Source organism: Callithrix jacchus, chromosome 22 (genome assembly GCF_049354715.1).
Source record: "Callithrix jacchus isolate 240 chromosome 22, calJac240_pri, whole genome shotgun sequence".
NCBI lineage: Eukaryota > Metazoa > Chordata > Mammalia > Primates > Cebidae > Callithrix > Callithrix jacchus.
Genome location: NC_133523.1, coordinates 15,654,911 through 15,679,165, shown reverse-complemented (window position 1 = coordinate 15,679,165; position 24,255 = coordinate 15,654,911). Strand labels below are relative to the sequence as shown.

Below are 24,255 nucleotides of genomic sequence, written 5' to 3'. Positions count from 1 at the left end.
GCCGAGACTGATACAGTGCAGTATTTTCGCAGTGTGTGCAGTGTCGCAGGGCTCAATGCGGTAGAGCTTAGAGCAGGGTTTTCGTTCCAAGCGAAGCTAAGTTTGTATGTTACAGCACCGCTGTGCGCTGTCTTTTCATTTCCTGACCACTTATTCCCAAGTTTTGTTTTTGTTTTTTGAGACAAAGCTTTGCTCTTGTTGCCCAGGCTGGGGTGCAATGGCACGATCTCACTGCAGCCTCTGCCTCCCAGGTTCAAGTGATGCTTCTGCCCCAGCCTCCCGAATAGATGGGATTATAGGCGCCTGCCACCATGCCTGGCTAATTCTGTATTTTTAGTAGAGACAGGGCTTCACCATGTTGGTCAGGCTGGTTTTGAACTCCTAATCTCAGGTGATCTGCCCACCTTGGCCTCCCAAAGTGCTGGGATTACAGGCGTGAGCCACCGTGCCCGGCTACTCTCAAATTCTAAACATTGCATGTTAATCTCGCATGTGACACCTGCCATATTTATGAGCTACCTTGTTTTTGGACAAGAATTGTATTCTCCTTTAAAACATTGCTTCTGTGGAAAATTTAGCCTGTTTATTTTATTTGTTTGTTTATGTATTTATTGTTTTTGAGATAGAGTTTCGCTCTGTCATCCAGGCAGGAGAGCAGTGGCGCAATCTGCTCGCTGTAGCCTCCGCTTCCTGGGTTCAAGCCATTCTCTGCCTCTGCCACACGAATAGCTAGGATTCCAGGAATGCGCCACCACCCTGGCCCAGTTTTGTATTTTTAGTAGAGACGGGGTTGCGCCATGTTGGCCAGGCTGGTCTCAAACTCTTGACCTCAAGTGATCTGTCCACTCAGCCTCCCAGAGTTCTGGGATTACAGGCATGAGCCTGTAAAAACAAACAGTTGTATTCTGGTTTCCTGGAAAGTTGAAAGTGCTTTTCTTCCCCCACTGTCCAAGGCAGCCCAAGCCTGAGATTCTCCTTGTTAAAAACTGCTGGTGGAGTTAGAAAGACCCGGGCAGGGCAGCCTCTCTGCTGGGAACTGGGGGTGTCCTTTACCTCGGCTGTTGGGTCACCATCCAGGGGCAGACTATTTGTGTGGCTTGGTTCTGTCCCTGGGACCCTGCCTGGTCCTGCCTCAGTCCTCACATACCTGCACCGTGAGACTGGTCCCCCGATTGTCCTCATCTGCTGCAGCCACCTGCTGACTCTGCAGCCCTGGCACATTCCTGCTCTGGGGCCACCCAGATTGACAGCCTAGCCCTTTGGCTGACTGCAGGATCCTTGTTCAGTGTGAGGGCACTTCCTTTCCTCTCAGGGTAGCAGCTGCACCCCCGATCCCCAACAGAAGAATCAGCCAGCACAAAGATATGGGCAAAGACACAGTCTCACTTGGCTGAACTCTCAAGCTGTGTGACATTGAGCAGGTCACTCTCCCTGGTCTCTTCAGTACAAAGGCCTCTGGGCTCTACGGCACCAATATGCTGCAGAAAATTCATTTGACCTGGTCCTGGGTGCCTACCCCATGCCAGGTGGTGGAACGTAGCAGCGAGCGAGGGAGACAAAAATCCCGGGCCCCTGGGGGCTCTAGGGAGGAGGTGGGCAGTGCGTGAGAATCGTCAGATGATGACAGATGCTGTGACGGAATGGCAGGCGGGGCAGGCATGCTGGGGTCTGAGCTGAGCACGACCTTGAGACAGGGAGGTACCTGTCGGGGGGAGGCACAGCAAGGGGGTCCACAGAGCAGATCGGCTGAATAGGGCAAGTGAGGGGTGACAGGGTGACAAGAGGCAAGTTGCTGGTGGCACAGGGCCCCGAATATTCCTGGAGGCACTCAGGCTTCCTGAGCCCAGAGACCCAGCAGGCCAGCCTACCTCAGCCCCGAGGGGCAGCTGGGGGCCGATGGAAGGTATCGCACAGGAGGAAGTGAGCCATGATAGTGCCTAGAGCTCAGATGACCAGACTGAGAATGGGCCGGTGGGCTCAGAAGCAAGGGACATCGTGGTGGTCTTGTCCAAAGTGTTAAGTTCTGGTGCGGCAGTGTGTCTGCAAGCTGGATTGCTGGGGAAGGGATTCAAGGGAAGAAGCAAGGAGAGGGAGAGGAGCTGGTGATAAAGAACTATGCCGTGTTTGCTGTCGAGGGGATGGGAGAAATCAGGGGAGGCAGAGGGTGCAGGTGGGGGAAGAATGACCTGCAGCATGTGGTGGAGAGAGGAGCTGTGGGCACTCAGGCAGGGAGGTGGGAGTTATGAGTGTTTCCTTTTTGAAGTAAGGGCTGGGCTTTAGCGCCCAGAATGGAGGGTAGTTTATCTGGGAGCACAGAGGTCCATTCATGGGACTGGAGGATGTAGCCCTTAGGACTGGAGGTGGCTGGATGTGGTGGTGGGAGGATCTCCTGGGGTCACCAGCTGAGACTGAGGGTGTGGCCAGGTGGAGGAGGTGGGAGGAACAGGTTTGAGAGAGGGTCCAGGAGAGGGCTGGGGGACAGAATGGGACCAACTGGATCCAGTCCAGACCCAGCCTCTACCCCCAGAAGCTGGGGTAACAGGTGGCATTTGTTCCATCCACAGTCACCCTCCTAGGAGTAGCCCTGGAAGGGGACCTGGGGTCGGGCTGTCACCAGGGATTTGGCTCTGTCTGAAAAGGGCCTGGGTGGTGGGCTTGTCTCAGGGCAGGGGGTCCCAAATTGAGTAAGGGGCAGGGGTAGTAAAAGATGGTACCAGGAGTGTGTCCTAGACACATGCACATGGGGAAGGAACTGTTGGGGTCACGGTGAGGGGACCGAGCTGGGAGGAAGGCATAAGCCACCTAGAGGCCGTCAGCAAAAGTTCTTTCTGCTTTCCCTCCCCGCTTGTCTGAGTACACGTGCAGCTTTGACCTTGGGGCATGTTCCTTGATCTTAGGAACTTCCTCAGGAAGTCTGGGACTCCACACCTGCCTTGGGACTTGCATACAGTAGGTGTCCCATGCATGCTCGAGGCTGGTGAAGGACTGGTCAGGGGGAGCAGGAGGAGTGATAACTCCCCCTGTTCGGTCACTGAGTGGGGAGGGCCCCGGCATTGGCTCTCTGAGGCATGGGGTCTGGGTGTGTAGGGTCTTGAGTCCTTTGTATCCCCACAGGTGGAAGAGTGGTTGAGTCCCGATACCTGCAGTATGAAAAGAAGACAGCCCAAAAGGTAAGGCAGTGCCCAGCTTCTGTGTGCAGCCGTTCTGAGCATGGCTCTGAGTCACTGGAATTCGGAAACTAGTCACCGGAGGTGCTCACAACCCGGTCCTGAAGGAAGCGTTTTGGGGTCTTCACCTAGGTGCTTTTGAGATCGTTAGCCCCCCATGCTGCCAGTTGTGTCTGTCATTGGCGGCTCATGGCTATACGCATCTCTTTTACAAAGCTGTGATCTCCGTTGAAACATAATTCTGTTCTTACCTTGTTCTGTTTTTGTTTTTGAGACAAGGTCTCTTTCTCACCCAGGCCGGGATGGAGTGGCACCATCACATCTCACTGCAGCCTCAGCCTCCCAGGCTCAAACCATCTTCCCACCTGAGCCTCCTGAGTAGCTGGCACCAAAGGCATGTGCTGCCACACAAGCTAATTTCGAAAAGTTTTTGTAGGGACCGGGTCTCCCTAAGTTACCCAGCCTGGTCTTGAGCTCTTGAGCTCAAGCGATCCTCCCACCTTGGCTTCCCAAAGTGTTGGGATTATAAGCATGAGCCCTCGCGCCCAGTCTGTTCTTGGCCTTTCAACCCAGTTAATTCACTTTCTGGATTCTGAAGCTGTATTATCCAGTGCCCACCGCACAGTTCTTGGTGTCTAGCTGTTATTTAAAGAAAACAGCTACCTGCCAGGAGCGGTGGTTCACTTCTGTAATCCCAGCCTTTGGGAGGCCAAGGTGGGTGGAACACGAGGTCAGGAGTTCGAGACAGCCTGACCAACCTGGTGAAACCCTGTGTCCACTAAAAATACAGAAATTAGCCAGGCATGGTGGTATGTGCCTGTAATCCCAGCTACTCGGGAGGCTGAGGCAGGAGAATTGCTTGAACCTGGGAAGCAGAGGTTGCGGTGAGCCAGGATTGCGACACTGCACTACAGCCTGGGTGACACTTCATCTCACAAAATAAAGCTACTTAGGCAGGCAGAGCACCTGAGGTCAGAAGTTTGAGACTAGCCTGGCCAACATGGCGAAACCCCGTCTCTACCAAAAATACAAAAATGAGCCGGGCATGGTTGTGAGTGCCTGTAATCCCAGCTACTCAGGAGGCTGAGCCAGGGAATCACTTGAACCTGGGAGGTGGAGTTTGCAGTGAGCTGAGATCATGCCACTGCACTCCAGCCTGGGCAACAGGGCAAGACCCTGTCTCCTGTTTAAAAAATAAATAAATAAAATTTAAAACTCAGCTACGGGTTTTTTAAAAGAGAAAAACTAGGGGAAAAATGACATACTTCAATCACCCCGAATTAGAGGAAGAGTTTAGTGAACCATCATGAAGGCACACTGTGAAATATCATGAAACCATTGAAAGATATTTAACCACGTGAGAGAGAGCCTGCTTTGTGTGAGGGTTCCTGGGGACAATCAGTAGATGACACAATCGTATATTTTCCTTCAGTGAGTCCAGGTTGGATTCCTCCCTCTGCTTTCCAAATCTTGGTTTATGATAAGATGGAGTCAAATTCCCACTGCCTGTCTTCCACTCTGGGTTGGGTGGCTGGTGGGTGCTTGATTCTGTGACTTAATATTTGGCTTGAGAAAAGAGAATACCCTTTGCACAGACGGATACCCTTCTTGGAGCAGTTTTCAACAAAGGGGCACTGCCTTCCACACTCCTAATTTTCATGTTGTTGTGAAGACTTGGTGACAGCGCCCCCATGTGTCTGTGTGCTGTAGCATTTTGGCCCTTTCCATCTTTACTGTTTTTCCCCATCTTTAAAATCAAGGTGTCATTTACATGGAGTCAGTATCCCCCTTTCAGCATAGGGTCCTGCCTGTTTTAACAGATGTAGACGGTCATGGAACAGCCTCTACAATCAAGCTACAGAATGGGTCATCCCTAAATCCCCCTTTCCTCTGATAGGACAAGTCCCTCTCCCACCCCCAGGCAACCACAGATCAGCTTTCTGAGTCTGCAGTTTTGCCTTTTCTAGAAGGTTGTATCTCTGGCGTCACAGTTTGTAGCCCTTGTCTATGGCTCCTAACACTTAGCAGAGTGTCTTTCAAGGTAATCTGTAAGTGGTTCCTTCCTTCTTTTTTGAGATGGAGTCTTTCGTTCTGTCACCCAGGCTGGAGTGCAGTGGTGTGATCTTGGCTCGCTGCAACCTCCGCCTCTGGTTCAAGCGATTCTCCTGCCTCAGCCTCACAAGTAGCTGGGACTACAGGTGCCTGCCACCACACCTGGCTGATTTTTGTATTTATTTATTTTTATTTTATTTATTTTTTGAGACGGAGTCTTGCTCTGTTGCCCAGGCTAGAGTGTAGTGGTACAATCTCGGCTCACTGAAACCTCTGCCTCCTGGGTTCAAGCGATTCTCCTGCCTCAGCCTCCCTAGTAGCTAGGACCACAGGCACCCGCCACCATACCCGGCTAATTTTTGTATTTTTAGTAGAGATGGGGTTTCACTGTATTGGCTAGGCTGGTCTTGAACTCCTGACCTCAAGTGATCCGCCCGCCTCAGCCTCCCAAAGTGCTAGGATTACAGGCATGAGCCACTGTGCCTGGTCTAATTTTTGTGTTTTTAGTAGAGATGAGGGTTTCACCATGTTGGCCAGGCTGATCTCAAACTCATGGCATCAAGTGATCCACCTGCCTTGGCCTCCCAAAATGCTAGGATTACAGGCAGGAACTGCTGTGCCCAGCCTGGTTCCTTATGGCTGAATAATATTCCATCAAGTGGCTGGACTGCAGTGTGTTCATCTGTTCAATGATTGACAGGCAGTCAGTTGGTTTCCTGTCTTGGTGATCACAAATAAAGCCTCCCTAACATTCTTGTGTGTCTTTCTGTGTAGACTTGTTTTTGTATCTCCCAAGAGGAGGATTGCCGGCTCGTAGAAAAACTCAAACTGTGTTTCCTGATCTCCCACTCAACCACAATCAGCGTAGGACTTCTGTGACCGTTATGAGGGAGGGTTTCCCCACCAGCAAGCAGCAGACACCAGCTGGGTGTCTTCCAATTCAATTCTGACACACTCTACTTGGGAATAGCATCAGATACCATAGGGTGAGGGCTCAGTCCTCAAGACTGCCCCTTCTGCCTCTGGAACTTCTGACCAACCAAGTTCAGTTCAAGTGGGGGTTCCCATAACTCCCTCTTTGGGTTCATTTAATTTGCAGAAGTGACTCGCAGAACTTGAGGAAACACTTAGGTTTACCAGTTTATTATAAAGGATATTACAAAGGCTACAGATGGAGCAGAGTGTGGCTCAGCTGGGATTCATGCCTGAAATCCCAGCAGTTTGGGAGGTTGAGATGGGAGGACTTCGTGAGGCCAGGAGTTCCAGACTAGCATGGGCAACCCAATGAGACCCTGTCTCTAAAAAAAATCTTTTTTTCACTGGTCCAGTGGCTGGGCATGGTGGCTCAGGCCCGTAATCCCAGCACTTTTGGAAGGTCAAGGTGGGAGGTTTGCTTGAGCCTAAGAGTTTGAGACCAGTCTGGGCAACATAGCAAGACTCTATCTCTATAAAATAAAAATAAAAATAGCTGGGTATAGTGGCGGGTGCTTATAATCCCAGCTACTCGGGAGGCCGAGGCAGGAAGATCAATTGAGCCCAGGAGGTTGAGTCTTCAGTGAGCTGTGATGACACCACTGCACTCCATCCTGAGTAACAGCAAGATCCTGTCTCTTCAAAACAAAACAGGCTGGGTGTGGTGGCTCATGCCTGTAATCCCAGCACTTTGGGAGGCTGAAGCAGGCAGATTACCTGAGATCGGGAGTTCAAGACTAGCCTGACCAACATGGAGAAACCCTGTCTCTACTAAAAGTACAAAATTAGGTGGGTATGGTGGTGCATACCTATAATCCCAGCTACTTGGGAGGCTGAGGCAGGAGAATCATTTGAACCTGGGAGGCGGAGGTTGTGGTGAGCCGAGACTGTGCCATTGCACTCCAGCCTGAGCGACAGAGGGAGACTCCATCTCAAAAACAGAACAAAGGATAAGAGATGTGTAGGGTGAGATATGGGGGAAGGGGCATAGAGCTTCCATGGCCTGTTCAGGCATACTACCCTCCAGGAATCTCCATGTGTTCAGCTGTCCGGCATCTCTCCAAGCTTTCTCCTTTTGGGTTTTCATGGAGTCTTCATGACTTAGGTGCGATTGAAGCATGGACAATCGTGTGGAAATGTGATTGGTCAAAAAGGGTATGCCCCAAACCCAGCAAGACCTGTCTGTTCAGGTTCTTCTTGGCCTCTGTAGCATTTTTTCCTCTGGGGTGTGAGGCAGGAACCCTCTCTGACAGGTAAAAGGAGCGTGGGAGGAGGTCAGAGAGATCCTGCTTACTATAACAAGAGCTTATAGGAGTTCCAAGCCATGAGTTGTAGCTGAAAACGTATCTATATATGTATAATGGTAACAAGAAACTACCTGTTTTCCACAGTAGCTGCACCATTTTTATGTTCCCACTAGGTGCATAGATGACAGTGCAAGTTGTTACTTTCACATTCTAGCCAGTCTTGTGGGTGTGAAATGGTATCGCATTGTGGTTTTCATTTGCATTTTCTTAACAGCTGATGATATCAGACATCTTTTCAGTTGCTAATTTGCCATTCCTGTATCTTTGCTGATGTGTCTGTTAAGATCACTTGCCCAGTTTTAAATTGGGTTATTTGTTTTCTTATTACTGAGTTTTGAGGGTGCTTTCTATATTCTGGATACCAGCTCTTTGTGGTTCTTTGCAAATGTTTTCTTCCAGTGTGACTAGTCTTTTCATGCCGTTAAGTGTTTTAATTTAAGAGGCAGAAGTTGTTGGTTTTGATGAAGCCCAGTTGATCACTTTCTGCATTTGTGGATTGTGTTTTTGGAGTCTTATCCAAGATACCTCCACCTTATCCAAGATCACAGATATTTTCCTGTTTTCCCTGTAGGAGTTTTGTAGTGTAGGTTTTAGTTTTAAGTCTGTGAGTTAGGTTTTGTGTATGATGTGATGTTTAAATCAAAGTTCATTTTTTCATGCAGGGTGTTCAGTTGTTGGAATCCCATTTACTGAAATGATTTTCCTTTCTCCCATTGTATTGTTTCATCACCTCTGTCAAATACCGGTTGACCATATATGCGTCCGTTGTGTCTGGGTTCTGTTCTTTTCCATTGTTCTATGTGTGCATTCTTATGCCACTTCCACACTGCTGAGGTTACTGTAGCTTGTACAAAGTCTTCAAATCGGGTACTGTGAGGCCTCCTGCTATGCTTTTCCAAAACTGTTTAGTCTCTTCTAGTTCCTTTGGTTTTCCATAGAGATTTTAGAATTGTCATTTTTCTAGCAAAATACCTGCTTGATCTTGATTACATTGAATTCATAAATGGGGAGAATGCCTTCTTAATAACATCGAGTCTTTCAATCCATGAACATGGTATACTTCTCCATTTATTTAGATCTTGCTGGATTTTTTTCAGCATTTTTTTGTAGCTTCCAGAGTATAGATCTTACCTAAGCATTTGGTGTTTAGTGCTGTTGTACATGGTACTCTCTTTTAATTTCAATCTTCAAACTTGTTCGTTGCTACTTCATTGCTAGAAATGTGAATTTTTAAATATTGACCCTGTGTCCTGTACCTTTGCTGTGTTAGAGTTCTCCAGAGTAACAGAACCAATAAGAGGATCTTATAAAAGGATATAAATATGTAAAATGGGGTTTATTTATGAGGAATTGGCTCATGTGATTATGGAGGATAAGAAATCCCAGGATCTACTGTCTGCAAGCCAGAGAGAAAGGAAGGTTGGTGGTTTAGTTCAGCGTTTGTCTGGAGGCTTGAGCCTAGGGGAGTCAAAGGTGTAAATCCCAGTTTGAGGGCAGGAGGAGATGGGGTAAGACATCTCAGCTCAGCCAGGCAAGCAGGAAAGGGGTGAGTTTCTCCTCCTTCCACCATTTTGTTGTATTCAGGCCTTCAAGGGATTGCATGGTGCCCATACACATCCACCCATTCAAATGCTGATCTCATTAGTAAACACCCTCGGCTGGGCGCAGTGGCTCAGTGGCTCACGCCTGTAATCCAAGCACTTTGGGAGGCCAAGACAGGTTGATCATGAGGTTGAGAATCGAGACCATCCTGGCCAATATAGTGAAACCCCGTCTCGACTAAAAATACAAAAATTAGCTGGGCATGGTGGCATGCACCTGTAGTCCCATTTACTCAGGAGGCTGAGGCAAGAGAACCGCTTGAACCTAGGAGGTGGAGGTTGCAGTGAGCCGAGATCTTGCTACTACACTCCAGCCTGGAGACAGAGCAAGACTCCATCTCAAAATAAATATGAAACACCCTCACAGACACACCCAAAAAATGTTTGTTCTGGGACACCCGATATCCAGTCAAGTTCACACACAAAATTGAAAGAAAACTTCTGTTAACTTATTTTTTAATTTTAATAGCAGTATTGAAGATGTTCAGGGATTTTCTACATGAAAAATTAATGTCTACAGGAACGGAGTTTTCCTTTCCAACTTGTTTGCCTTCGATTTCTTATCCAAGGCCCTCCACTGCCGTATTGAATGGGAGTGGTGTCTGTGCACCGTATAGCCTTGCTCTGGCCTTGCTCCATCTCCCAGGCTGTGGTGCAGTGGTGCGATCATGGCTTACTGCAGCCTCGAACCCCTGGGCTCAAGCAGTCCTCCCAACTCAGCCTCCCAAGTAGCTGGGGTCACAGGGAGGAACCACTGCACCTGGCCCTTGCTCTTTATAAGGTTTTCATTTTGCTTTTATGTATCATAAGGACAGTGTTCCATGTGTTTCCTTAAAAAAATTGTTTAACAATATATGTGTAAAACCTTTGTTTTTCCTGGTGACCAAAGTTATATTCTCTCTAGAAAACTAGTAAATACTGAAATGTGTCTAGAAAAAAATCAGTCACCTTTAATCTACCATGTCAGATAGTCACCGCAAACATTTTGGTAGAATCCTATGTTCTGTGCAAGTGAGCGTCTACACTTTGACAAAATGTGTTATTCCTGTATCTATGAGATGAAATTTCAAACCTCTTTAAATCTCTCCCCTGCCTCTAAGGAAGAGCAGTTAGAAAACACGGTGCAGACCGCGTCAGGGCCCCTTCTTGTGAAGGGCACATATCTTGTCCTCTGAGTGTCCTGTGTTCCCATAACAGGCTCCTGCAGGAGATGGGTCACAGACCCGAGGGAAGACGTCTGAAGGTGGAAGGAAACCCAGCCTGCTCCAGAAAAGCAAAGGTGTGAAACAGCCCTGAGCCTCAGGCAGTGTTGAGCGTGGCAGTAAATTTTGTCTCTGTGGGTGCTAAGTTCAATTTCCCTCTTTCTATTCTGGGGAAGATCGGAAGCAGCGAGCAAAGAGTTGGAGCTTATGAATAGATTGGGGGGATGTGGGGAGGTGAGCGGAGACGGCAAGAAAAGGGGAGGTCATTTCTTCCCTATGTAGCCCCAGAGAAAAGTCACATTGCCATCATGGTACTCCTTGGTGACATCAGTTTCTTGTCTACATGACTTTTTTCCCACTGGTGCTCTGAGAGCAGGACTCTTAGAGAGGCTGTGAGGGCTTTATCCTGAGGTTGGTAGTTCAACACCAACCTGGCCAACATGGCAAAACCCCATCTCTACTAAGAAAACATAAATCAGCTGGGCATGGTGGCGCATGCCTGTAATCCCTGCTACTTAGGGTTGAGGGTCTGAGGCAGATGAATCGCTTGAACCTGGGAGGCGGAGGTTGCAGTGAGCCGAGATCAAGCCACTGCATTCCAGCCTCAGCAACAGAGCGAGACTCCGTCTAACAAATAAAGACTCAACTGTGCTGTTTGTAATATAAAAACAACCCCAGACCAGACATAGAGGAACGGGTATAGCTGTGTGCCAATAAAACTATTTACAAGCAGAGGAGGCGGGCTGGATTTGGCCTGTGAGCTACCGTTTGCCACTCCTGGTGTAGATGTTAGAGTTCTTGCTACGCCTTCCCCAGGCGTGGTTGAGAAACAGGCACAGTAGAGCCAGCCTGCTAGTCTTCCCCATCTAATTGGGTCGAAGGCCATGGATAAACCTGGGAATGCTGGTGTGACCAGGGGACCAGAGACCGGGCCTGCCACACCTTCAAACCGGTTCTCACTCAAGGGTGATCCCGACCCCCAAGGGACACTGGCAGTGTTTGGAGATGTGTTTGGTTGTCCTGTCTGGGGGAAGGGGTTCTACTGGCATCTGGTGGGTGGAGGCCAGGGAGGCCCCTCAGCATCCTGCAATGCACAGGACGCCGCCACCACAGCAAGGAAGGATTCAGCCCCACATACCCACATACTCGCAATGCCATGGCTAAGAAACCTTAATTTTTTTTTTTAAGAGTCTCACTCTATCGCTCAGGCTGGAGTGCAATGGCGCGATCTTGACTCACTGCAATCTCTGCCTCCCAGGTTCAAGTGATTCTCCTGCCTCAGTCTCCCAAGTAACTGGGACTACAGGTGCCCGCCACCATGCCCGGATAATTTTTAGTAGAGACGGGGTTTCACCATATTGGCCAGGCTGGTCTTGAACTCCTGACCTTGTGATCCACACACCTTGGTCTCCTAAAGTGCTGGGATTACAGATGTGAGCCACTGTGCCTGGGTTTAATTAAGTTAAACCTTAATTTAAACCACACCCTAATGATTTCAAAGGACTGCTTGTTTGAGTTCCATTGTATGGTTTTGTAGAAAATTAATTTTCTTACTGATACTCAGGGACCAAAGATTAAAAAAAAAAAAGAAAATTAATTTTCTTAGTGCAAATGCTATACATGCTGATGATAAAATATTCCAGGGCAAAGTAATTAATAGCAGGCCGGGCACGTTGGTTCATGCCTGTAATCCCAGCACATTGGGAGGCTGAGGCGGGCAGATCACAAGGTTAAGAGATCGAGACCATCCTGGCCAAAATGGTGAAACGCCATCTCTACTAAAAATGTAAAAATTAGCCAGGTATGGTGGCATGCGCCTGTAGTTCCAGCTACTCAGGAGGCTGAGGTGGGAGAATCTCTTGAACCTGGAAGGCGGAGGATGCAGTGAGCCGAGATCATGCCACAGCTTGGCAACAGAGTGAGACTCTGTCACACACACAAAAAAAGCAATAGCAATTAGAAGTTACCACCTCTAGCTGGGTATGGTGGCTTACGCCCGTAATCCCAACACTTTGGGAGGCCGAGGCAGGTGGATCACATGAGGTCAGGGGTTTGAGAAGAGCCTGGCCAACATTTTGAAACCCAGTCTCTACTAAAAATACAAAAATTGGCCAGGTGCAGCAGCTCATGCCTTTAATTTCAGCACTTTGAGAGGCTGAGGATGGTGGATCACCTGAGGTCAGGAGTTCGAGACCAGCCTGACCAAAATGGCAGAACTCCCTCTCTATTAAAAATACTAAAATTAGCTGGGTGTGGTGGTGCGCACCTGTAATCCCAGCTACTTGGGAGGCTGAAATAGGAGAATCGCTTGAACCTGGGAGGTGGAGGTTGCAGTGAGCTGAGATCACGCCACTGCCCTCCAGCCTGGCAACAGAGTGAGACTCTGTCTAAAATAGTAATAATAATAATAATAATACAAAAATTACCAGGTGTTGATGGCAGGCGCCTGTAATCCCAGTGACTTGGGAAGCTCAGGCAGGGGAACTGCTTGAACCTAGGAGGCAGAGGTTGAAGTGAGCTGATTGCACCATTGCGCTCCAGCCTGGGTGGCAAGAAGGAAACTTCAGCTCAAAAAACCAAAAAGAAGATGGGAAAAGAGCAGAGGGTAAAATAGGAGTATGGCATCATATCCCACTCTTAGCATCCTGTAAACTGCCAGAAGGGCCTGTTTGCACCTCTTGGGTTATACAGAATGTCTCTCTCTTCTAGTGGTACTTTAAAAATAGATTCAAATTGATGGCTGGGAATTTCCACAGGTTTTTTTTTTTTTTCTTTTAGCCTTTCCCCCTAGGACAAAATTGGGTTTTTAGAAGCAATTGTGTTGTTCAGAAACACGGCCTGTGTTTCCTGACTTAAATGGAGAATGTCTCTTGACTGTGCTGACTTTGGGGTATTCTTTTCTTAACAGCAGATAGCAGTGGGGTTGCAAAGGGGGACCTGCAGTCCACGTTGCTGGAAGGGCATGGTACAGCCCCACCTGACCTGGATCTCTCTGCCATTAATGGTAAATCACTGGTTTCACCCCTTCTGTCACTCACTGGGGGTTGCAGTAGGTTTCAGTGGGCTTCCAAAGTACAGTTACTCCTTGGCCTATGATGGGGCCACATCCAACAAACCCATCATAAGTTGAAAATATTGTACAGGCTGGGCATGGTGGCTCATGCCTGTAATCCCAGCACTTTGGGAGGCCAAGGCAGGTGGATCATGAGGTCAGGAATTCAAGACCATCCTGGCCAACATAGTGAAACCACATCTCTACTAAAAATACAAAAATTAGCTGTGTGTGGTGGCAAGCGCCTTTAATCCCAGCTATTTGGGAGGCTGAGGCAGAGAATTACTTGAACCCGGGAGGCAGAGGTTGCAGTGAGCCGAAATCACACCGCTGCACTCCAGCCCGGACGATAGAGCAAAACTCTGTCTCAAAAAAAAAAAAATGTGTGTGTGTGTGTCATCAAAAATACACTGAATACCGTGGTAAACGAGATTAAACTTGCCTTTTGTCCCTTGCAAAGTGGAATAACTTTAAGCTGGACCATTATAATTCCATATAGTTCTCAATTTATGATGGGGTTACATCCAAATAAACCTATTATTTTAAAAAATGGCAACCAGGGCCTATCTGTATGCGCTACTCACCATTAAAAATGCTGTGCTTTGTCTTAGACAAAAGTGTCATCAGAAAGACGCCACAGTTAGCAAAAACAATACCAAAGAAACCTGACTCAACATCGTTTTCTGCCCCTCGGAAAAAGAGCCCAGTAAGTGTCTGAAACAAAAGGGCAGCCACAGACGGGTTGTATAGATCTGATATAGATCCAACTCTGAACCAGGTGCCACCTGAGCGCCCAGGGCTGCAAGAACAGACAAGACACCCATCCCCTTTAGGACAAAAGTCAAGACCACAAGTGTTCTTAGATCGTTTGTAGAGTTTACATTTCCCCGAGTACATATTCAATAGTGGATACCAATATAGGATCATGTAAAAAATGAGACAGGGGACTTCTCTGTGCCTACTCTGGAAAGGAACAAGGCCAGGTCCTTTCCCTTGGCGGGAGGACAGCTAGGCTGTGGTCTTACTGGGGTGAGGACAAGATTGGTGGGTGGGGGACCAGCAAGTGGGGAGACTGCATTCTGGTCCTGGTGCGGCACCAAATTTGTGGGTATCCTCAGCTGGCCCTTGACTGCCCAGCTGCCGCTGTCTCTCCACCTGCCAGGTGCTGGAGGAAGGAGGGTCATGGACCTCCGTCTTCCATCTCAGAGCACTGGAGAAAACCAAATAAAAGCAAATAGAAGCAGCAGGCCCACTACACTAGAGAACTACCAGATACCAAACAGAATACAGAAAATCCACACAAGCCAGAGTTCTGCCCCTGCTGAGGAAAGAGCTGGATTTATGCCACTTCATCAGTAATTGAGAGGATCTTTTTCTTTTCTTAAGGATTTATCTGAAGCAATGGAAATGATGGAGTCTCAGACACTGCTGCTGACACTACTGGCTGTAAAGGTGAAAACAGTTCTTCACGTTGCCATGGATGGAAGGGTGGGCTCCCTTCACCATGGGGACGGAGTCCCCACTTGCTTGAGCTTTTCTTTCACATTTAACAGATGGAGAACAATCTTGCTGAGTTTGAAAGAAGGGCAGAAAAGAATTTATTAATAATGTGTAAGGAGAAGGAGAAGCTACAGAAAACGGCCCATGAGCTGAAACGCAGGCTTCTCCTCTCTCAGAGGAAGCGGGAGCTGGCAGATGTCCTGGATGCCCAGGTCAGTTATAAGTGACACTGCGACCAGTTAGCATTCCCAGTGGATTCGTCCCATTTCCACTGTTTCAGGTAGCATTCGTGGTAGGGTATCATTGTGCACTGGCTTCTAACTCTGTGTTGGGCTTTTAATGCCACGCTTTCTCTGGTCCTGGTGTTGGGTCTATGACACCTTTAGAGGATGAGGTTACAAAGTAAAGCCTGAACCAATAAGGGAAGCATGCACCTTCTACACTCTTGTGCAGAGACTTCCTGACGGCCTGATGGTTATGAGCAGCGACAGGATGACATGCTCTGGGCCTGCCCTGGAGGGTCAGGGTGCTGGTGGGAAGCACTGGGACAGAGGTGTCCATGTAGGAGAAGGACAGGAGTGAAGCCCTGGAACCCAGAAAGGGCTGATCAGCAGGGGCGGGCCCCCTACCCAGTGGGTGAGTTTCCTGTGGTTGTTGGAACAGAGTCTCACAACCTGGGCGTGCAAAACAACTGGAATTCATTCTCGTGGTTCAGGAAGCTGAAAGTCTAAGATTGAGGTGTTGGTGGTTGGCTCTGTTTGAAGGCCGTGAGGGAGAATCTCTCCTGGCACAGTCTTTGGCCTGTGAGTGGTTGTCGCCTTTGTGTCTGTCCACACGTCCTTCCCCCGTGTGTGTCTGGGTCCCTGTTTCCCCCCAGGACACCAGTTGTGTTGGATTAACACCCCCCACACAACCCCCCATCACCTCGTGTTAACTTGATGACCCTGATAAAATCCATATTTTCAAGTAAGGGTGCATTACAAGTACTGGGAGTTGGAACGTCAGATATGAATTTGGGGGGATCCAGCTCAACCCCTAACATCCAAAATTTTCACATGAGCACCCCTGCAGCTAGGCTCTGGGCTGAGTACAAGGTCTCTGACCTTCAGGAGCTCAAAATGGAAGAAAAAGAGACAAACCCAGTTGATTCTTAAACATGAATTTGAACTGTGAGATTCCATTTAAATGTAGATTTTTTTCAGTAAATATTAGGAAAAAGTTTTGGAGATTTTTGACTCTTTGAAAAAACTCACAGATGAATCTCATAGCCTAGAAATACCGAAAAAATTGAGAAAAAGTTAGGCATGTCATGAATGCATACCTATTTGTCCCATGTGCAACAAGCAGAGTGACACTAGGTCTCTACAAAATTTTTTTTTTGGGGGTAGAGTCTTCCTCTGTCACACAAGCTGTAGTACAGTGGCACAATCTCAGCTCACTGCAACCTCCACCTCCCAAGTTCAAGCAGTCTCATACCTGAGTTTCCTGAGTAGCTGGGAGTACAGGCACACACCACTAAATTTTCTATTTTTAGTTCAGACAGGGTTTCACCATATTGGCCAGGCTGGTCTCCAACTCTTGACCTCAAGTGATCCACCTGCCTCAGCCTCCCAAAGTCTAGGATTATAGGCATGAGTCACCATGCCTGGCCAATCTCTATAAAAATTAAAAATTAGCCAAATGTGGTGGCACACGCCTATAGTCCCAGCTACGCGGGAAGCTGAGGCAGGAGGTTTGCTTGAGCCTGGGAGGTGTGGAAGCTATAGTGAGCTATGATCACTCCACAGCACTCCAGCCTGGGCAACACACTGAGACCCCGTCTACAAAATATATGTGCAGTGGCTCACGCCTATAATCCCAGCACTTTGGGAGACTGAGGCAGGTGGATCACTTCAGGTATAGGGTTCCCACCTAATCTCTAACTTGAAGACTTTGGCAAGAGTTTGAGACCAGCCTGGCCAACATGGTGAAACCCCGTCTCTACTAAAAATTTTTATTTAAAAATTAGCCGGGCATGGTGGTGTGGACCTGTAACCCCAGCTACTCAGGGAGACTGAGGTGTGAGAATTGCTGGAACCCGGGAGGCCGAGCTTGCGACACTGAACTCCAGCCTGGGAGACAGAGCAAAACTCTGTCTCAAAAAAGTGTGTGTGTGTGTGTGTGTGTGTGTGTGTGTGTGTGTGTAGCTGCTAGTCTATTACATGATTTGTTGAGTGTTATCAGTAAGGTTTCATTCAACAGTGGCTATCAGTAAATTTGGGGGGAGTCAAAAGTTATATACAGATTTTTGACTGAACAGAGTTTGGTACCCCAAACTCCCGTGTTGCCCGAGGGTCAACCCTATATCATTTTAAACCCCCATGAAGACCCAGACAGCGTGTTTGGGGTGGGGATGGCCTTGTGAAAGCAGGCATTTAGGTGCAGTGCTCTAAAGCAGGTGGGCCCAGACGAGGGCCCAAGCATGGAACCACTGGAAGGCAGACACGCATTCCTATGTCTAGAATGCGTGTCTGCCTTCCTAGTGAGGGACCGGGGCTGCCTTCCCAGCCACTTGGCTCTCTTGGGGAGAGCTCACCTCACCCTAGGAAACTTCCTGAGCTCTGATCCCTGGCGGGTCGTGAAGAACAGTGCTGCTGTACCTTTTTGGTTTTTTTTTTTTTTTGAGACGTAGTTTTGCTCTTGTTGCCCACGCTGGAGTGCAATGGCATAATCTCAGCACACTGTAACCTCTGCCTCCTGGGTTCAAGCGATTCTTCTGCCTCAGCCTCCTGAGTACCTGGGATTACAGGTACCTGCCACCATGCCCAGCTAATTTTCTCTATTTTTAGTAGAGGCGGGGTTTCACTATGATGGCCAGGCAGGTCTTGAACTTCTGACCTCAGGTAATATGCCCACTTCAGCCTCCCAAAGTGCTGGGATTACAGGCATGAGCCACCGCGCCCATATCTTCACCTTGCACAAGCCATTACACTTCCAGGGATGAGACTCCAGGATCTCCCTCTACATCCCCCATCCCTTCTGCTTACAGGTCCAGATGCTCAGCCCCTTTGAGGCTGTGGCCAAACGCTTCAGGGAGCAATACAGGACGTTCGCCACAGCCCTGGACACCACCAGGCATGAGCTGCCTGTGAGGTCCATCCACCTGGAGGGAGACGGGCAGCAGCTCTTAGGTAGGAAGCGGGATGTTCCAGCTGTGTGTGCAGCAGGCGGGTGAGGAGCGGGTGTGGGTGCTCCCATGGGCCCAATGTCATTGCCACAAGTGCCCTCTTCCCCATCTAAGCAGAGGAAAGGGAGGGCTGGCCAGGCTGTGGTTCCTCCAGGGTCTCGCCCTGAGAAGGTAACCACGCTGGGATTTGAACCTTGGGCAGTGATCACGCAGTGATCTGCCGAAAGGCATTTTGCCGGGGTGGCCTATAGTCTTGAGTCCTGGGCCCAACAAATGTGCCTTAGTGGACCACCAGCCTCACCCCGGCTTTCCCCCTCAGCAGAGCAGTGAGGGCCCTTTTAGGCATAGGGTTCCCACCTCATCTCAAACTTGAAGACTTTAGCAGGTGAGAAGAAAGGTACTGTGCTGCATCTTAAAGATAGCTGTAAAGATACAGGTGTCTTCCCAAAGAGCAGGTTTTTGGCTGCCCTGGAGTTTGCTTCTTTTTGTTTCGTTTTTTGGAGACAGCATTTCACTCCTTTGCCCAGGCTGGAGTGCTGTGGTGCAGTCTCAGCTCACTGCAACCTCTGCCTCCCAGGCTTTAAGCGATCTTCCTACCTCAGCCTCCGGAGTAGCTAGGACTACAGGTATGCACCACCACACTTGGCTAATTTTTTTTTTTTAATAGACACGGTTTCACTATATTGCTAAGGCTGGACTTGAATTCCTGAGTTCAAGCAGTCCTCCCACCTTGGCCTCCCACAGGGCTAGAATTACAGGCATGAGCCACCACGCCTTGCCATTGCTCTTTTGTTGGTGGAATCTCTTGCACAGTCGCCCAGGCTGGAGTGCAGCAGTGCCATCATAGATCACTGCAGCCTTGAACTTCTCAGGATCTGCTCAGGTCCTCCCACCTCAGCTTCCTGGGTTGCGGCCTCCCCAGTGCTTCAGGCATGCACCATTGCACCTGGCTACATTTTTTTTTTTTTTGAGACAGAAATTTGCTCTTATTGCCCAGGAGAGCAACAAGAGCAGTGGCGTGATCTCAGCTCCCTGCAGCCTCCGCCTCCCGGGTTCAAGCGATTCTCCTGCCTCAGCCTCCTGAGTAGCTGGGACTACAGGCATGCGCCACCACACCCAGCTAATTTTGTATTTTTGGTAGAGACAGGGTTTCTCCGTGTTGGTCAGGCCAGTCTCGAACTCCTGACCTCAGGTGATCTGCCCCCGGCGGCCTCCCAGAGTGCTGGGATTACAGGCCACAGTGCCTGGTGCACCTGGCTAATTTTTGTTTATTTTTTGTAGCGACAAGGTCTGGCTGTGTTGCCCAGACTGATCCAGAACTCCTGGGCTCAAGTGATCTCCCACCTTGGCCTCCCAAAGCACTGGGATTCTGAATAGGTGTGAGCCTCCTTCCTGGCTGGGTTTCTGGTTTGATCACTATGGTCACCTCCACATCTGCACTCTCAGGCTCTGTCTCTGCTCAGGTCCTTAGGTAGTTGCTAGGAACTAGCCTAGGGACTGTGAGTTTTCTGGTGCTGCTATACCAAGCGACCAGAGAATGGGTGGTTTGAAACCAGAGAAACATTCCCTCGAAGTTCAGGGGACCAGAAGTGTGAAATCAGGGTATCAGTGGGATTGGTTCCCTCCAGGGCAGGCCAGGTGAGCCCATCCTGTGTCTCCCCTCTGCTGCTGGTGGCTGCTGGTGGCCCTTGGAGTTCCTTGGCTTGTGGCTGCGTCCCTCCATTCTCTGCCCATGGCCTCCTCCCTGGCTGTCTTGTTATTGAAAATTCCCACATCAGGCCAGGCAGGTGGATCACGAGGTCAGGAGTTCAAGACCAGCCTGGCCAAGATGGTGAAATCCCGTCTCTTACTAAAAATACAAAAAAATTAGCCAGCATAGCGGCGTGCACCTGTAATCCCAGCCACTTGGGAAGCCGAGGCAGGAGAATTGCATGAACTGAGATTGTACCACGGCACTCCAGTCTGGATGACAGAACAAGACTCTATCTCAAAAAAAAAGAAAGAAAAATTCCCCGCAGGGCTGGGCATGGTGGCTCACACCTGTAATCCATGCACTTTGGAGGCCAAGGCGGGCAGATCACCTAAGATTGGGAGTTCAAGACCAGCCTGACCAACATGGTGAAACCCCGTCTTAAAACAAAACAAAAAATTCCCTGCATCTGATGAGGACATCATTCACTGGATTGGGGCCCACACTAATGACCTCATTTTAATGCCACCCTGTCCACAAAGACCCTGTTTCCGGTTAAGCTCACAGTCACTGGGAGTGAAGGGTAGGAGTGGAACATACGTGTTGCAGAGGGCATAATTCAGTCCACTGCTGGAAGGAGAAGAGGCTGGCTGATAAGGCGCCTAAAAAGCTTTCAAAATGTGACTCTCAGGTACAGTTGGCCTCAACGTGATACGTAATGGGGAGAGAGGTGTGTTGCCCCAGTGCAGGTGACAAAGGTCCCACAGTTGCAGGCCTCCCTCTGCTCAGGGGCGCAGGGAACAAGGACCGGTGTTTTTAAGTTGCTCATGGTCTGGCTGGGAGGCCTCAGCCATTCTCCCTGGCACAGCACAGTCTTTTTCGCATTGGCATTGGTTTCTGTTGAGGACACCACAGTGACATTTCAGTTCTGTTCCAATGCCCTCCTAGATGGTGGACATGCCTGTCCTACAATTGCAGACCGTGGGACAGAGAAGGCACTGGCCTGAATGTCTCCTTGGCTTCAGCTTCTTCCCGTGCGCTCTCCACGGTTCTAGCACGATAACCGAGCCCCCACGGGAGCAGCCTGTTGGCCTCTCCATCTGAGCATGCCTTGCTTGGGGCACCTTGCAATCCAACCCTCACCATCCTTTGTCCCCTCCAGACGCTCTGGAGCGTGAACTGAGGACCACTCAGCGTCTCCTGGGAGAACTTGACGTTGGCAATTCGGAAGAAAATGTGCAGGTGCTAGACTTACTGAGCGAACTCAAGGACGTGACAGTGAAAAGGGACCTCGAGCTCCGAAGGTATCTCAGAAAATGCTTTAAGAAAAAGGTGGCACCCTGTTTACTCAGGACTGTTGGAGTGGTGCCGAGTTCCTTTTGGGGTTCAGAGGAAGTTCAGTCCCCTGGGCGAGCTGCTCTCTTCCTAGCCGTTGCACAATACAAGAATGGCCAGCAGGTGTCATTGTCATCCATATTGTGGATGACACAATCATCCAGCAGCACCCGCTTTGCCTTTCCTTCCTTTTTCTTTCTTCTTTTTTTTTGGAGACAGGGTCTCACTCTGTTACCCAAGCTGGAACGCAGTGGCAGATCTCAGCTCACTGCAGCCTCAAACTCCTGGGCTCAAGTGATCCTCCCCCCTCAGCCTCTTCAGTAGCTGGGCCTGCAGGAGTGCACCACCATGCCAAGCTGATTTCCCTTTTCTAGCTCACTGAGTCATCTTAGAGCTAATGGGGATTCTAGGTGAAATGAGGATCAAATATGCCACAAGTCGGGTCCTGGATTCACAGAGTGCAAGACTCAAGCAGAGCAGGGCAGCGAGAAGAGCAAAAGAGCTCACAGCCCACCCAGAAAAAATCCACGGAAGGGCTGGCCGAGGTGGCTCATGGCTGTCATCCCAGCACTTTGAGAGGCTGAGGCGGGAGGATCACTTGAGGCCAGGAGTTCAAGACCAGCTTGGGCAACATAGTAAGACCTTGTCTCTATTATTTATTTATTTATTTTGAGACAGAGTTGCCCAGGCTGGGGTGCAATGTCACGATCTCGGCTCACTGCAACTTCCACCTCCCAGGTTCAAGCGATTCTCCTGCCTCAGCCTCCCAAGTAGCTGGGATTATAGGTGCCCACCACCATGCCCAGCAAATTTTGTATTTTTAGTAGAGATGGGGTTTCATCATACTGGTCAGGCTCGTCCCGAACTCCTGACCTCAGGTGATCTGCCTGCCTCAGCCCTCTCAAGTGCTGGGATTACAGGCAGGAACCACTGTGCCTGGCCTCTTTATTTAAAAAGTACAAAATTTAGCCAGGCTTGGTAGTGCACATCTGTGGTCCCAGCTACTCAGGAGGCAGAGGTGGGAGAATCATCTGAGCCCGGAGAGGTTGAGGTAGCAATGAGCTGTGGTCGTGCCACTGCACTGCAGCCTGGGCGATAGAGTGAGACCCTGTCTCAAGAAAGAAAAATTCCATGGAAGTTTTCAAGCAGCTGGAAGAGAAAGGGTGTCATGTCTCATTCACATCCTCAAAGTAACCCAGCAGCACAGGCGCCCTCAGAACAGCCCTGTTCATGTTTTCAGTGTTTGCATTTTCAGTGCCTTCCAGGGTGAGGTTCCAGGAGAATGGTTCTTGACCTTCTGATTGGTAGAAATAACCCAGATCTTAGAGGCCTGTGCTGTGGCTTACACAGAGTGCATATCCTTATGGGTCCAGCCCCACAAACCCATCAGGACCCCCGTTTTTTTTCTATCTCCCCCCAGGAGATTTCTGGCCATGTGCTTTTCTCCACCTCTTCAGAAAAGAATCTTGTCTCTTCCTTACAGTGCTAAATCTTTTTCCTGAGTTGCCTAAAACATTGGACAAGGACTCATGCAAAACAGCTGCCACCCACTGTGGGATTTCTTCCTCCTGTGGGTGGCCGTGGATCCGTTCAGGACACCTAAGGGTCATAAAGCCACAGTGTCACTCCCGGGATGACTTACTGAGCCATGAACAGCGGAGCCCTCATGACCCAGTCACCTCTTTCAGGCCCCACCTCTCGCTGCTGCCACAGTTGGGGATGATGATGATTATTATTATTATTATTGAGACAGGGCTTCATTTTCATTGCTTAGGCTGGAGTGCAGTGGTGCAATCTTGGCTCACTGCAACCTCTGCCTGCTGGGCTCAAGCAGTCATCCCACCCCAGCCACCCAAGTAGCCAGGACTATAGGTGTGTGCCACTGCACCTAGCTAATTTTTTTTTTTTAATTTTTTATAGAAATGGGTTTTGCCATGTTGCCCAGGCTGGTCCTGAACTCCTGGCCTCAAGCCATCTGCCTGCCTTAGCCTCCCAAAGTGCTGGGATTACAGCACTTAAATCCTACCTCGACCTGCCAGGGGATTAGTTTTTTTGTTTTTTTTTTAATTTGGAGATGGAGTTTCACTCTTGTTTCCCAGGCTGGAGTGCAATAGCATGATCTCAGCTCACCTCAACCTGAGCCTCCCAGATTCAAGTGATTCTCCTGCCTCAGCCTCCCAAGTAGCTGGGATTACAGGCATGTGCCGCCATGCCCGGTTAATATTTTGTATTTTTAGTAGAGACGGGGTTTCTCCATGTTGGTCAGGCTGGTCTCGAACTCCCAACCTCAGGTGATCCACCTGCCTCAGCTTCCCAAAGTGCTGGGATTACCGGTGTGAGCCACTGCTCCCGGCCGGGGCTCATTTTTAATGGGAGTTTGGGAGGGGACGGATATTCCAGCTACAGCAGCAGTGCAGCACTAAGCTCCCTGAACACCCTGAACATTTCTTGGTTGAATGAGTCTTTTCCTTTCTTGTCTGGTGCTGTTCTTGGGGGGTTTCCCTGATGGAGTCTCTTCAGACAGGTCTTGTGTGCTGGCCCACTGAGCACGTGGGGCATATGAAAACCCACATGTGGCAGCCCCTCGTTCACCACATGTGCGCTTCACCTTGGAGGGCAGAAGCCATTATTGGTTCTCTGATCCTTGACAGGAGTTTCGCCCAGGTGCTGGAACTCTCCGCAGAGGCGAGCAAAGAGGCGGCCTTGGCAAACCAGGAAGTCTGGGAAGAGACTCAGGGCCTGGCGCCTCCTAGCCAGTGGTATTTCAATCAAGATACCACCTGCGGAGAATCTCAGGGAGCACCCAAGAACACGCCCCGGTTTGAGGACGATACCCCTGGTGCCTCGTCAGCCCCTACTCAGGCCATGTTCATCAGCCCAAGGGAAGACGTTTCTTCAAGCAGCCAAGGAGCAGCCACGTCCTCTGCCACTCACTCAGGGAGGGACTTGGGGTGACTCGTGACATTCAGGACACTTGAGCACTTTATACACTACCCTAGCACTGGAGCTGTTTTTTTAATGTGATAATCTTGTTTAATCCTTAAAAAATAAACCCGTTTTGCAGTTGAAGCCCTCGTTTTCTATGAGGGGGCCAGTTGGAGGACCTGTGTTGTCTCGAGTTCTTCCGAATGACTGGTCCTGAAATTCAGGACCCGCACGACATGCTGAGTATCCCGCTGTCACGATGATTTCATGTCCTTCAGTCACAAGG

At 49.4% G+C, this 24,255-nt stretch overlaps 1 protein-coding gene across 8 annotated transcripts in view; it reads left to right on the top strand.

The window, feature by feature from the left end:
• HAUS8 (HAUS augmin like complex subunit 8) overlaps positions 1 to 24,255 on the top strand; it is a 54,121-nt gene that overhangs the window by 5,351 nt on the left and 24,515 nt on the right. For 3 of the 8 annotated variants that reach the window (XM_008987479.5, XM_017968091.4, XM_035286107.3), the window contains exons 3-11: positions 3,115 to 3,170; positions 10,297 to 10,378; positions 13,210 to 13,305; positions 13,965 to 14,059; positions 14,740 to 14,805; positions 14,907 to 15,065; positions 17,882 to 18,023; positions 20,872 to 21,013; positions 23,696 to 24,110. In XM_008987479.5, coding sequence (XP_008985727.1) covers positions 3,115 to 3,170; positions 10,297 to 10,378; positions 13,210 to 13,305; positions 13,965 to 14,059; positions 14,740 to 14,805; positions 14,907 to 15,065; positions 17,882 to 18,023; positions 20,872 to 21,013; positions 23,696 to 23,999 — 1,142 coding nt within the window. In that variant the 3' untranslated portion in view covers positions 24,000 to 24,110. Of the gene's footprint in view, positions 1 to 3,114; positions 3,171 to 10,296; positions 10,379 to 13,209; positions 13,306 to 13,964; positions 14,060 to 14,739; positions 14,806 to 14,906; positions 15,066 to 17,881; positions 18,024 to 20,871; positions 21,014 to 23,695; positions 24,111 to 24,255 lie in introns of those variants that run through there. The other 5 variants (XM_008987480.5, XM_078361758.1, XM_054250650.2 and 2 more) reach the window with 5 other exon arrangements.